The following is a 14,842-nucleotide window of genomic DNA, read 5'->3' as shown; positions in this document are numbered from 1 at the left end:
TTGTTTGGCCAAAACTCATTCTGATCCAAGTATAGTGTAAACTCAACACTTAATAATTTTTAAAAATTTAAAATCTGATATATGAGTTAATTTCTGATAAATTTTTCAGTTAAAATTAAAGATAAAATTATTATTTTAATAATAATATTAAAAAAAAACTAAAATTTTATTTCTTTTTCTCATCGTAGTTTTAGAAACTAACAATTTTCTTCCTGACTTCATATATTCTAGTTTTGAAAAATGACATCCCCCCCCCTAACTCTAGGGTTTCATACTTTTTCAAGTTTTTCTTTTGTAGTCGCTCCTCAAAACTTTTTGAAACTTCTTTTTTCACCTCTCATATAATTCATTTCAAGTAACTCTCCAGCGAGATGGTGACACCGAATGCTGAAAATTGTAATCGTCAACCCAACATTCTTATCCAGTGAGATGGCGATGCCAAATGACGAAAACCATAGCAACATAGGGAGTGTTTCTACGACTTTCATTGACAACACGTCTTTCTATCTTGCACAATAAAACATCTCTCTCCGTATGACAACAACGACGACTCACTCTTTTCCTCCCGATGACTAGGTCATTCTCTCGTTGTCGACTTGCTTTTTTCATTTGTCCATCAGTGACACACTAAGAGAGAGATGAGGAAGAGAGGTTGTAGAGAGTCGCACTTGATGGAGAAGAACCACATAGCCATCTCACTAGAGAGGGATGTTAGGCTAATGATGGCTTGATCCCGGGCAAAGAGATGACCACAGATAGAGAGAGGCAGTGCTGAAAAAGGGCAGCAAATGGAAACTATATTGGGGTAAAATGAAAGTTTCAAAAGTTTTGGGAGCCAACTGCCAAAGAAAAACTTGAAAAAGTATGAAACCCGAGAGTTGAGGGGAATGTCATTTTTCAAAACCAGAATATTAAAACTAAGGTGGGAAAAGAAAATAAGATTTTAGTTTTTTTAAATAATATTATTAAAATAAGATTTTAGTTTTTTTAATAATATTATTAACATAAGATTTTAGTTTTTTTTTTTAATAATATTATTAAAATAACGATTTTATTTTTAGTCATAACTTAAAATTTTAACAGAAATTGGCTCATAGATAGAACTTTAGGTTTTTGAAAGTTGGCAAGTATGAGTTTAGGTTTACGCTATGCCTTAGGTGGAAATAAGTCTTTTGGCCTTTTTGTTTTGTATGTTAATTTAGGGATACATCCTATCCAAATTGGCTCAAATCGAATCCATAGTTTAGCTTGAAAAAGTCGACTTCGAATTGAAACTCTATCTTGATAATTTAGCTCAAAATTGATTTGTTTTTTTATCCGATGATATTGTTCATTCCACTTACAAGTTATAATACTATTCATCCCTCAAATGACGTTATTCATTTTGATGATGACCATTTGGTGATACTGTGACACCTCTCTTTTAGATTTATTGCCTTTGGAGGGAAAAATTACTAAATTAACTATTTGAATATACTTGACTTTTCAAAACATTTAAAACACATAAATGAACTTTCATAAAAGCTTGAATATACATCATTTATTCATTTCTAGAAAATGACCAAAATGCTTTTATTAAAAATATTTGTCAGAAGTCTAAAATTTAAAATATAAAGTAAAAGAGTTATATAGTGTAGTCAAATACATAAATGAAAATTCATCATAAAATAAAACTGAGAGAAACTAAAATGATAGAAATGTCCTCTTTGCTTTATGTCCATTGACCACCACTAGTCCTCGTAGTCGTCATGATCACTTGTACCTGTATATATAAAAATAGAGGAGTGAGTGATAAAACACTCAGTAAGTAAAACTCTACTAACAACTTTTACTTAAATCCCCAAAATACTCTTAATCATGACCCATATTGTCTTTATCATCCGAAGTTGACATTAAACTCTATAAGGATGATGGTAGGTACTAACTATTATTTTTGTGCTCATACTAAACTTTAAGGAACATCTAAAGTACTTCTTTTTATTCTCAGATCAAACTATGTCTTGTTCAATCACTATGGGACCATTCCTCAAATTACTATCTGACATGGTCTCACTTTACTTAACTTGATGGAAGCATTTGTATTTGAAAGTTGAATTGATTTGTATACTAGTCGATTAGTCTAGATCAAATTTAGTGATTTGATACATTGACCATGTGAGTTATCTCTCCACTCTATTATACCAAGCTATATCTCAATTGGGTTTTACTGTGAATAAGTACCCTACTATGGGTATGTTATCCTACTGTGAACATGTCTTACTGCAAGTGGTGTAGGGAATAAGTACTTATGGTGCCCTCTTATAACAATCTTATGATGTCTAGCATACATGTATCTCGAACCTTAACTCAACTTGACTTGCTCTCATTTCCACTTAAAAATATGTCTACTGCCATACTAGGGCTTAACTCTTAGGCATGTACTCTTATGTATCGAAATCTCTTTACTAACTCTTGGGACAACCTTTAGACTTTTAGCTTGATTCCCTTTCTTTTCTCTTTATTTTGTTCTACACATATGGGTGTGTGTTTCTTGATACACAGGGGTATGCCCTTTTGTTTTCTCATACACAACTAATCTCTCTGTGGCCTCTTCCCATGTATTTTTCTCTACGCCCACGGGTGTGTGCTCTTATTAACATGAATGTGTGCCTTTTTAGATATTTACTTTACTTTTCTTTCTAAAACTCATCTCAACCACATCACTTTGTAGTGGTATTTCGATCATTTCTCCTCCACACACAGTTGTGTTAAAGCTATGCATGAGAAATCCATATGTTCTAGTTGACCGCTAATTAGTCAATGACATCTAACGTTCATTGGAGCATCAGGGATCTTGACCCAAAATCAGGAGTTCGTGTATGTGGGTGTGTGTCCCATACCACACAACTGTGTAAGGAATACATACAACAAATCAAGAAGACCTAATTTCGATCCCTTCTCTGATTTCAAATGTTCACATGCTATCTACTCAATACTTTCACAAGAAAGAATGACTATATCATGAACACAAGTCGATCAACATACCATCAAATGTTTGAAACTCATAAATTGATCCACTTACTCAAATCAAGCTCAATTCATCAAGTTCATAAGCAATTCAATACACACACGGACCTTCCTTATGATCTTTTCACACTTTACTGCATTTCTCATGATTCAAACACACATAACACATATAATTCTCATTAAGAACAGATCCACCATCATGGTGACAAATATATATATACATAGCCATCTATATCTCATCATCTCAACCATGCTTATTCAATATAGCATAATAGAATCATACATCAATATTCCCAGATTAATGAACATAAACATCACAAAATCAAAGACATTCTTGATTCAACACTTTATCACACGCTAAGGAAAAGTAACAAGATCCTAACTTACCTCTAATCCATAGGAGATGCAGTGCACAAGTAGGTTCCCTTCTCTCTAGACTTCATCTCACAACGTCATTAGAAAGTGATAGTTGAAATTGTTGCATAGAAGCCAAAATATCAAACTCTCTCTTGTCTCTCTTTTTTGAAAATTTCGTGCGTCTAGGGTTGAGAAATCATATCTCTAAAACATAGCAAATGTGTTTTATATAAACTGGATTCGCATAACGTCACACACGAGCATGTATCCCCCCATACACAATCGTATGTCACGCAATTTAAATTTTACACAAAATCTTTTTATCTAGTTAACGTGACAATGACACACATAAAGACTCACATTTTGATTTTCAATTCACATTAACTCATGTATATATTCAATAAACTCACATATAAAGACTATTTGGCCTTCGAGACATACATTTAGGTATTACAAATACTATACATCATATCGAACGAGTTTAAATTCAAACTTAAATTAAGTATTATAGCATTGATCCAAACTTACACTAACCTTAAATTTGATTTGATTCGATTCAAATCCATCGTTATTTATTTTACTATATCCTACAAGGTTGAATTCTATTTGAGGTGGTAATGCTAGAATAAAAAAAGAATTGAGTTCAAGTCAATTTGAATATTCAACTTTCAAGTTTTGAGTGCTAGAAACTTATTGATACTATTATCATTAAAATAAAAGTAAAAAATAAATAATTAACCAAAAATTACCATAAAAATCCGGATATTAATTTGAATAAATAAGGAAAGAATGGGATCCACTTTTCAAATTTGAAATCGCGCTCCAACGGTCATATTTTTCTAGGTTTTTCTGCAACCAAGCTGTATATAAACCCCAAGCTTCTTCACAGTCTCCGCAACAAACAACCAGAGGCAGTGCTAAACCAAAAACGATCCTTTTTTTCAAAACCCTTTTTGAGTTTTTGTTTTCAAAATTCATCAATGGATTTCCACACCCTTACAAGGAAAGAGCTCCAGACTCTTTGCAAGAAGAACAAGATCCCTGCCAACATCGCCAACGGCGCCATGGCTGATGCTCTCTCTGCTCTTGAATTCGTAAGCTTTTCATTCAATCTGTCAATGCCCGTTTCTTGCTTCTGTTCTGAAAATGAAATGCTGGGTTTTAATTTTGAGTCGGTGGTAATCTTGAAATGAAACCCTGGTTAGTAATTCCTGATTCGGTGGCAATCAAAAAGTTCATATTAAAGGTTATTTTAATCTTGAATTGTTGAAATATGATCTTGTGTTTATTTGAGAAGAAACTGTTAAGAAAACTGGAAGAAAATTCGGGGATGATAGTGAATTTTTTTTTTTGTCTTCGTAATTTGGAAATTAAATCCTGTTGAATTATTAGTGTCTGATTTTGTGGCAATTAAAAAGTTCAGATTTAAGTTTATTTTAATCTTGAAATATTGAAATTATTGGGTGAGATATCTGATTGTTCACAAATTTTCTTTAAGGTTCTGATTGATTGCCAATAAGCTGTTTGTATAAAGTTCTTTTTGATGCTGAAGAAACATTTTCTTACTGAAGTGCTTCTGTAAAGAAGCTGTTTTGGCTGTAACTTTTCTCTCATGAATTAAACAGAAGTCTTGATTTTCATTTTCATCAATTAAATTGACATTCTTGCATTTCAATGTCTCTTCAGGTTGAAGGACTGGATGAGTTCATGAACCAATCCCATTCACCAGAGAAAACCACCCAGACTGAATCAGCAACGATTCCAAGGACTGCTAACAGAACCTCAACCAGAAGAAAACCCATCAAGGAGGATCCTGAAACCGTGCAACCAATGACCAGAACTCGCCGTGCAACAAGGAAGACGTTAGAGAAAGATTTTGACCAAGAAAACCAGAATCTGAATGTGGGTGAGACTCCTGTAGTGAAGGACAATGCAGCAAGCCGGAGAAAGGCACCAGCTGCTTCAGCTAGCAAGAAAACGGGCTCTCAAGTGAAGGACAATGTGGGAAGAGAAATGAGTTGTGTGGTTGAGACTGAGACCCCTATGATGCAGGCTGGTAGGAGGAAGGCCACTCAAATGGGTTCAACTAGAAGAAAGTTGGAGGAATCAATACAGCGCGTGTATAGCACAAGGCGGTCTGTGAGACTCCTGGAGAAGACCTTAGCCGATTTGAGTTTGAAGGATGAAGTGATGGAAGAGCCTGTTAAGATGGATGTCATGGATGAAACTGGAGAGAAGGATGTCTCTGGTAAGTGTTCTAGAACAGTAAATAGAATGTTATTGTGTTTGAAATTAATTTTTTGTTGCTTAATTGAGGCCATAATTTGTGTTAGTCTATTGTAGTTTGGTTAAGTGAAATTTTTAAGTCTGTTATGCTGTGCTAAAATTGTCAAGAGATTTTGATCATTTTAAATTTTGTGTGATGCAGAAGTGAGTTTGGAAGCGAACAATGATTCAGAATTTTCTTCAGGTGTAATTTTTCTCAAGTCATTGGAGAATGAAAGGGGATCGGAAGAAGGATGTGAGGAGGACAAGAGCAATGAGAGTGGAGAGGAAGATTGCAATTTGGGCACTCAGAATTCTGTCAATATGGATAATGTTTCAGTTTTAGTTGCAGAGGATGACAACCATGATGAGACTTCTGATGCATCAGATAAGCTTCCAGTTGAAAATTCAAATGAAATTGGTATGTGATATGCAGTACTAAAGTTTTATTTTGTGCTGTTTTTAATGTACTATTTACGTAAGTTCTCTGAAAGCATATTATTGCTTTGCAGAACCAGTTGATATTCCAGAAACTGAGTCCTTATCTGAAGCTGATAATACATCTATTAAGGTGATGGAACCTGAAGAGCCCCTTGCTGATGAGAAATCTGATAAAATCTCTTCTCAGGTGGTAGAAGATGTTGTTCCTGAAGACCAGTTTGTAAACTCTGGCAAGAATTCAGAGGCTGATACCAATCAATCTGTTACCAATTCCATTGCTTCTCCAATGAAGAAGCAGATGATGGAACCTGAAGGGCCCCTTGCTGTTGAGGAATCTGATAAAATTTCTGCTCAGGTGGTGGAAGATGCTGTTCAGGAAGACCATTTTGTAGACTCTGGAAAGAGGTCAGAGGCTGATACCAATCAATGTGTTACGAATTCCGTTGCTTCTCCATTGAACAAGCAGTTTGCAGTTGAATGTGTTGAAAAAGAGAGTGTTCATCTGGACAATGTGGTGGCAACCTACAAGTCTGATGGTCCAAATGTTGAGACAGACAATGTTATGGCAACCAACATGCAGATTCCAGTTGAATGTGTTTTGAACATGCAGGTTCCATTTGAATGTTTTGAAAATGAGAGTGTTCATCTGGATCTCGATAATGTTGTGGCAACCGACAGTTCTAATGGTCCAGATGTTGAGACAGACAATGAGTTTGAGTCAGACAATGCAACCTACAATTCTGATAATCCAAATGCTGAGACAGATGACGAGTTGGTTTCAGAGAATAACGTGGAAACCTACAGTTCTGATTATACAAATGATGAGACTGACAATGAATCTAGTTCAGATGATGAACTTGTTGATGTTCAATTGACTGAAGTCGAAGCTCCCATATCTTCTGTAGAAGGATCAGTTGATGTTAATTTGATTGGAGCAGAAGTACCCACTTCTGATGACATCGAGGAAAGATTTGATGCAGAAGGGACCAAAGAAGCAGAAGTTTCTTATGAGAACAAGACACCAAAATCTGTGAAGCAAATTGATTCAATCTCTGGGGACCAGACTCCATTTGGAGCTGATTCAATTTCAGGCCAGTTTCCACGACCAACTCGGTTGACACCAATGCGGTCTTCCAACAAGAGACATGCCACAGCTCAGGAACTAACTTTGCCTGCATGCAATAAGGAGAACATTGACAGCATTGGGTTCCAGTTGGAGTCTAAGAAGGATAAAGCAAAGAAGGACAAGAGCACAACTGATGAGGACAGCTTGGTGAAATCATTGCAAAAGAAAAGTCTAAGGGAGCTAAACAAGATGCTGAGAGAAAAGCTCATAATAACCAACAAGAATAGGAACAATGATGGACAAAATGTTGCCAAGACAAGACCGGCTTTGCAGGCTCTGCCAGAGAATGTTATGGCTCCTGCTGACCCAAACAAGGAACACTGAATATAAAACTGAGTGTGCTGACCACTTTTTGGTTGTGCTTTCACTTTTTAATGATCCAATGATCACAGAGGGGGTTTTAAACCTGGGTTTGCCTCCGTTCTTTTTGCCTTTTTTGCAAGTTAATTATGGTTTTTATGTTCTTTTGCAATAATGTTGGCTACTGAAAACTGTTGCTGATACTGAGAATTTGGTTTCAAAGAAAAGTTCATCTTTGCTTAGATGAATATTTGATTCTTTTTGGCAATGTTGATGAGTTCAATCATCTTTAGTCTCTCTCACTTGCATTGATACAACTTTTTCCCACCCAAGGTTAACCCTTCAACTTTAAAAAACTTAAAAGGGGGCATTTAGTTTGAGTAATGTTTTATTATCAAAATACGAAGATTACGATAAATTACTTAAAAGATTATCGGGTATAAATGATTTTATATTTGATAAAACTTGGTAGGTATAAATAATTATTGTGTTTGATTAAAGATAATAAAAAAATATTAGTAAATTATTTTACTTAAATGCCCTTAAATATAATTATTTTTTATATTATTTGTTATATTAATTAAAAATAAATTTATTTTTTCTCAAAAAATTAATAAATAATAATATAACTATAATAAAATCAAAATTATCTTAATAATATTTTAATATATAGGATGAAGATGGTAATCAGAGTACCACTTATATTACCTGTCACATCATTACTGACAAATAAGGTAATATAAGTAAGTAATTTTTAAATTCATGGAACCAAATGGCTCCAAAGTCTCATTCATAAACAAAATTTCACAAAATCCGTAAAACCTTCATTTAACAAAAAAAAATTTAAAAACCTAAGTTTTATTATATATTTTCCTCTCTCAATTTGAAAATCCAGGTTTATTATTTTTAACGATAGTTTCAAAATCCTAAAGAAAAAATTGTTATTTTTCAAATTTTAGATTGAAGGGTAAATTATTAGATTTTCAAATTGAGGAGAGAAAATATAATAAAACTTTAGTTTTTTAAAATTTTTTGTTAAATGATGATTTTATCTTAAATTTTAATAGAGAATTTTAATAAAATTTTGCTCATAGACAAAACTTTAGGTTTTTAAAAGTTGAAAACTGTGAGTTTCAAATTACTCAACCATAAGTGGGAACAAGTCTTTTGGCCTAATCTTAATAGAAATCATTTCACTGTGTTGTTTTATGTTGTCTCACATCGAAAATTGAAAGGGGCTAAAGGCAAAGTTTACAAGTGTGAGGAAAAACTTTTATCCTTTGAGCTAACTTTCGGGGTGAGCAGCCTAAGATTACTATCCAAGTCTTTGGGAAAGGATCTCACCCCATCGTGGTATTAAAACTCGGTAATCGTTCTCAACAGAACACATAACATGAACAAGAAAATTTCATAAATTGGAAATTTTTCAAAAAAAAAAATTGACATTCAAATACCAAGAAGGCATATATGAATCTCATCTCATGAGTTGTTGAATACAAAGTGGCGCAGTGACATCTTCTTAACACAATGAGAATCTTTCTATTATCACATCAAGTAATACAATGAACAAGAAGAATTCTGAGAAATGAAAAAGAAAAAGAACAAAATATCAAAACATACAACATAAAACATTTGCAAAGAATTAATAAATTCAGTAACCTGATGGGGCTGACTTACGACCAAAATCAATACTTGATGGCTTAGAGTTATAATCCTTACTGTAATTTGGCTTTGAGTATTCACTATGATATTCTACCCATTTTGATCTTTCAAAATCCACCTTACGATCGTAACCATTACCATTTGGCTTATCACTATAGTTGTTACCGCCTTCGGGCTTCAAACCATAACCGTTGCCTTCTAGCTTAGAATCGTTAACTCTTATCCCCAGGTTTTGGCTTCTCAACATATGGGTTGGAACCATAACCTTTGCCTTCTGGCTTAGCACCATATCCCTTCTCGTCGGGCTTAAACTTCTCAACATGTTGTTTGAAGTTAAAACCATTTGCTTTTACCTTGGAATCGTAACCCTTTTGCTCAGATTTTGACTTGTCAACATATGATAACGTGTGTAACGAGAATAATATGTTAAACATGTTGAACACATGGTGTTAACGAGTTATGTCATGTCAATCCATGCGTAAAATTGGTCGTGTTTAGGTTAGATATTTTTGATATAATTCTAATCCATACCATGTTTGGGTTGAATGTTATTCAAGTCATGTTCATTTTGAGTGTCTTCTGACTGTAATATGAAAAGATACAACCCATAAAACGAACTATTAACCCTACATTTCTCTATTTCATGTAATTACTCTAAACAGTTAATGTAGTGCTATGAAGTTAATGAAATGAGCAGTTCGTAACTTCCCCAATTTTTATATTTCAATTACATCTTTGATTTAAGGATATATACTAAGACTTCAGAATAAGATCCTTGGGTGAACAAATTTTTAAATTGCATATACCTTTTTTTTTTCTTTTTTAGTGTAATTCGAATTACTTGCGTTTAAGTTCTTGCATTTAAAGGAGAAAAAACTATCATTCAGCTACAAATTCAATACTAAGAAATGACTGGAAGTTAGTCTTATATTCTGCATATTTTTTGTTCTGATTTTGTTATGTGCAATTCAGATTATGTAAAAAGATTGAACATTTGGTTTTGTCTAACATTTGGTATCAGTGCAGTGTGTGATCTCCACCTTGATTTAGTGTTGAATTTTTTTGAAATTCATGTTGAAACTGATAGAGAGAGAAAACCATTTTTAGGCTTTTTTTCAGCTTAAAATGATTATTTAGACGGATTAGAAATAAAAAACAATTGTTTATTTCCTATCAAATCGGGATTCTATTTAGTTCAGTAATAATATGAACAGACTACGAAGGACCAATATAAAAGCACATATAGACTATTAAACACAAGCCAGGAGTTGTATTCAGCAACTTTTTGATACTCAACCTTGATAGAAGTCGCCTACTTTTATCTAAATTCAAGTCATTCTAAAGACGTATCAAAATATATCATGGAGGTAGGTTTTCGACTATAGGGCATTGTGTCATATAATATTTTTATTTTTATTTATCTTTCAACATGGTGGATGTTAAAATTAATTATCTAATTTTATTGCCCATATTGTAATCTATTTTATGTAATACTTTGAACTGCATACCTTAGTTGATGACAAGAAATCTTAAAATACATCACAAGATCAGGAAATTTTTTAGGTTTTGAAACTTTTCAACAAAAGGAGAATTTAATATTCAAATACCAAGAAGGTATGTATGAGCCTCATCTCATAAGTTGTTGTATACAAAATGGAGCAATGACATCTCCATTACACACACAAAGGTAATCTTTCCGTTACCACAAACCAAAACAATGAACAACAAGAATTTTGAGACATAAAAAATGATCAAAATATCAAAACATACAACATAAAACATTTGCAAATAATTGATAAATTCAGCAAGCAGTTGGAGCTGATTTACGACCGAAATCAGTATTTGTTGGCTTAGAGTTATAACCCTTACCGTAATTTGGCTTTGAGGCTTCATTGTGATATTCTGCCGATTTTGATCTTTCAAAATCCACCTTACGACCGTAGCCATTACCATTAGATCCGTATTTATTACTTTCTGGCTTGGTTTCATAACCCTTATCCTCAGACTTTGACTTCTCAGTATATGGTTTGGAACCATAACCATTACCTTCTGGCTTTGAACCATAACCCTTCTCCTCAGGCTTAAACTTTTGAACTTGTTGTTTGAAGTCATAACCTTTACCTTCTACCTTATAATCGTAACCGTTTTGCTCAGGTTTTGACTTCTCAACGCATGATTTGTAAGCGGATGATTGAGAATCATCACCCTCAGGGTTAGTGCTATAGCCATAATCACCAGCAGAGACAAGGATAAGCAATGAAACGAGAAGCAAAGAGGTTGTGAAGAAGATACGAGTGAGAGCCATGACTCAGAAAATATGACAACAAAGAAAGAGAAGATGTATTGGTGAATTGCTAAAGGAAGAACCAATATGGCCTTTTATTGATAACATGAACTGATAATTTAATATATACATGTAACAATACAATACACTGCTGCACGATTGGAGAAGAAACTATCATGATCAAGCCTGCCAATAAGATAAGTGAACGTGGCTGCATGAATAAGCTTGAGGTTTTTAATTCATATAGTTGCCCTCCATGAACACATATTATATATGTGGCTGTTGGAAATCTCATACTATTGAATTGATTCTAAAGTTTCTTTATTATTTTTTATGTTGTGGTGTCGTGAATCATTGGCTTCAGAACGATTTGGAAGTTTTTTTTTTTTTTTCCTCTCATCAAGGATATTATCCATGGTGATTTTACTGGTTTTATATATCCTCAATATCTATTTTTATATGGAAATCTTTTATTTTATATATCATTTCCGGAGATTCACCTTGACTGGGCCAACACTTGTGTCACGCATGATATGCATGTAAAAGCTACATAACTAACATGAAAGATTTAAACAATAGATTGGCAATTTGTGACAAGATTTGTCAATGTGATACAATATGTTAAAAAACAGGCCTGAGTTTAGTATTTTTTACTTCATTAACAAATTGATCATGTTTGGGTTAACTCGTTTATGAAATGGGTTGTGTTTGTGTTGACCTTCATAACTTGAACACAATTTGTATATAAGTATCATTATGTGCATGTAAAAGCTACATAACTAACATGAAGATTTAAATACTAGATTGGCAATTTGTGACAAGATTCATCAATTTGATACGATATGTAAAAAGCAACTTCAAGTTTAGTATTTTTTACATCAATAACAAATTGATCATAATTGGGTCAACTCATTTGTAAAATGGGTTGTGTTTTGATTGACCTTTATAACTTGAACATGATTTGTATATAAGTATCGTATTTTTTTTTTTGTGTCAAAACCGGTCTAATGAGGTCAATTCAAGTTATTTATAAATAGAAAATATGTAAAATATGTCAAAACTAGGGCTCGCTTTATTTAGGGGTGGCTCGAGTTCGGCTAGAGCTCGACTCGAGCTGAACTCGGCTCGGCTCGAATTCGATTTGTTTTTGGCTCGGTTCGGCTCGTTTTTCATATCAAAACGACATCGTTTTGTGTATATATATGGATCAAAACGATGTCGTTTTGTATAAAAAAATTTTTAAAAATTTTTTAAAAAATATGCCCTGCCAAGCCGAGCCAACTCGAGCTCGATCGAACCAAATAGAACCCGGCTCGTTTCGGGCTCGAACCGAGCCGAGCCGAGCCCGAGCTCGAGCTAGCTCGGCTCGAATCCAGCCCTAGTCAAAACAGGTAAAACTCATTAAACAAGTTGAATTGGTTGTGTTATAACATAACTTATTTCTAAAATAGGTTAAATGATTCTTGTAGTATCAACCCTTTCATAATACGGTCATGTTCGAGTTAAGTGTTTTCAACAAAATTTTAATTAGGCTGTGTTTAGGTTAATTGTCTTCCTACAAGTAATACAAAAAGATACAATAGGAACACAACACATTAATAGGAATGCCAACTCTAGATTTGGTTGTCAATCTTTCAAACAAATCTTTAGAAGAGGAAGTGTTTTATTATAATGAGAAAAGTGAGAAGATGTTTAAACAATATTGACTTGGTTGGACATATCCTTATCTTGGGTAAACCCAAATAAATAGCATGTGCTTGCTCTTTACTTAGTGTGATTGTTTGCGGTATTTTTTCCTCACACTCTCTAATTCGTTTAGTAAGGATTATCAATAAAAAAGAAGAAGAAAATTGTCTTCAAAACAAGTCAAGGAAATTTGAGACTTTAATTAAGAAATTAAAATTTAACCTTCAAACATCAAGAAGCTTAATTGAATTCTCATCTCATGAGTTGTTGAGGAATGCATAATGACACAATGGCACTTTCATTACAAACAACTGATCATTTTCCTCTTACCACAAATCAAAGAACACATTGAACAACAAGAATTTGGAGACATTAGAAAACTGAAAGCAAAATAAAACAAAGAATAGGACATAGAACATTTGTGAAGAATGAATCAATTTAGTAACCAGTTGGTGGTGCTGATTTACGACCAAAGTCAAAACGTTTTGGTTTTGAACCATAACCATTTCCTTCTGACTTGGAAACATATTCATTATCCTTAGATTTGGATCCATAACCATTACCTTCTGGCTTAGAATCGTAACCCTTTTCCTCATGCTTTGACTTCTCAGCATATTCCTTGAAACCATAACTATTGTCTTTTGCCTTTGAATCGTAACCTTTTTCCTCAAACTTTGATTTCTCAACATATGGTTTGGTGGCATAACCATTAACGATTTGCTTCGAATTGTAACCTTTTTCCTCGTGTTTTGAGATCTCAACGTACAAATTAGAGCCATAACTGTTACCTTCTGGCTTGGAATCGTATCCCTTTTTTGAATCTTTCGATTTCTCAACGTACACTTTATAACCATAACCATTTCCTTCTGACTTAGAAGCATAACCATTTTCCTCATGTTTTGACTTCTCAACATATAGCTTGGAACCATAACTATTAGCTTCTGGCTTTGAATCGTAATCCTTTTCCTCAGATTTTGACTTCTCAACATATGGTTTGGATCCATAACCATTAACATTTGGCTTGGAATCGTAACCTTTTTCCTCATGTTTTGATTTCTCAACGTACAGTTTAGAGTCATAGCCGTTAGCTTCTGGCTTGGAATCATAACCTTTATCCTCTGGCTTTGACTCCTCAGAATATGGTTTGGAACCATAACCATTACCTTCTGGCTTAGAATCATAACCCTTATCCTCAGACTTAAACTTCTCAACGTGTTGTTTGAAGTCGTAACCATTATCTTCTACCTTGGAACTGTAACCCGTTATCTCAGATTTCGACTTCTCAACATACGATTGAGAATCGTGACCTTGAGACTTTGGTTTGTCACTCCCAGGGTTGGTGCTATAACCGTAATCACCAGCAGAGGCAACGATAAGCAACGGGAAAAGAAGCAAAGAGGCTGTAAAGAAGATGCGAGTGAGAGCCATGACTTGAAAATTTTACAACAAAGAAAGAGAAGATGTGTTGGTGAATTGCTAAGGAAAGAACCAGGCCTTTTATAGATAACATGAACTGAATTTAATATACAAGTAAATATAGAATACATTGCTGCACGATTTGAGAAGAAACCATCGTGATCATCCCTGCCGATAAGATATACAAATGAACGTGGTTGCATGAAAAAGCTAGAGGTTTTTAATTCATATAGTTGCTCCCCATGAATACATACATGTAGGATGTAGCAGTTGGAAATATTATATTATTGAATTGATTC

At 33.8% G+C, this 14,842-nt stretch overlaps 2 protein-coding genes across 3 annotated transcripts; one reads left to right on the top strand and one right to left on the bottom strand.

The window, feature by feature from the left end:
• The first annotated feature begins 4,199 nt into the window (after positions 1–4,199).
• LOC123204273 lies at positions 4,200–7,763 on the top strand. 2 transcript variants are annotated; one of them, XM_044620890.1, is made up of 4 exons: positions 4,200–4,457; positions 5,050–5,611; positions 5,834–6,049; positions 6,141–7,763. In XM_044620890.1, exons 1-4 carry the CDS (start codon positions 4,344–4,346, stop codon positions 7,517–7,519), a joined length of 2,271 nt encoding a protein of 756 aa, XP_044476825.1. In that variant the 5' UTR covers positions 4,200–4,343; the 3' UTR covers positions 7,520–7,763. The 2 variants fall into 2 exon arrangements, with proteins under 2 accessions (XP_044476825.1, XP_044476816.1); XM_044620881.1 differs by having other exon boundaries at positions 4,201–4,457; positions 5,792–6,049.
• Positions 7,764–13,565: 5,802 nt separating this feature from the next.
• Positions 13,566–14,555, bottom strand: LOC123200503. The gene has a single exon (XM_044615691.1). The coding sequence runs from the start codon at positions 14,553–14,555 to the stop codon at positions 13,566–13,568; it is 990 nt and encodes a 329-aa protein (XP_044471626.1).
• Positions 14,556–14,842: the final 287 nt, after the last annotated feature.

The sequence above is a fragment of the Mangifera indica genome, chromosome 2, assembly GCF_011075055.1.
Source record: "Mangifera indica cultivar Alphonso chromosome 2, CATAS_Mindica_2.1, whole genome shotgun sequence".
In the NCBI taxonomy this organism is placed as follows: Eukaryota; Viridiplantae; Streptophyta; class Magnoliopsida; order Sapindales; family Anacardiaceae; genus Mangifera; species Mangifera indica.
Note: the sequence above shows the minus strand (reverse complement) of the source record. Positions and strands in the feature narration are given on the sequence as shown.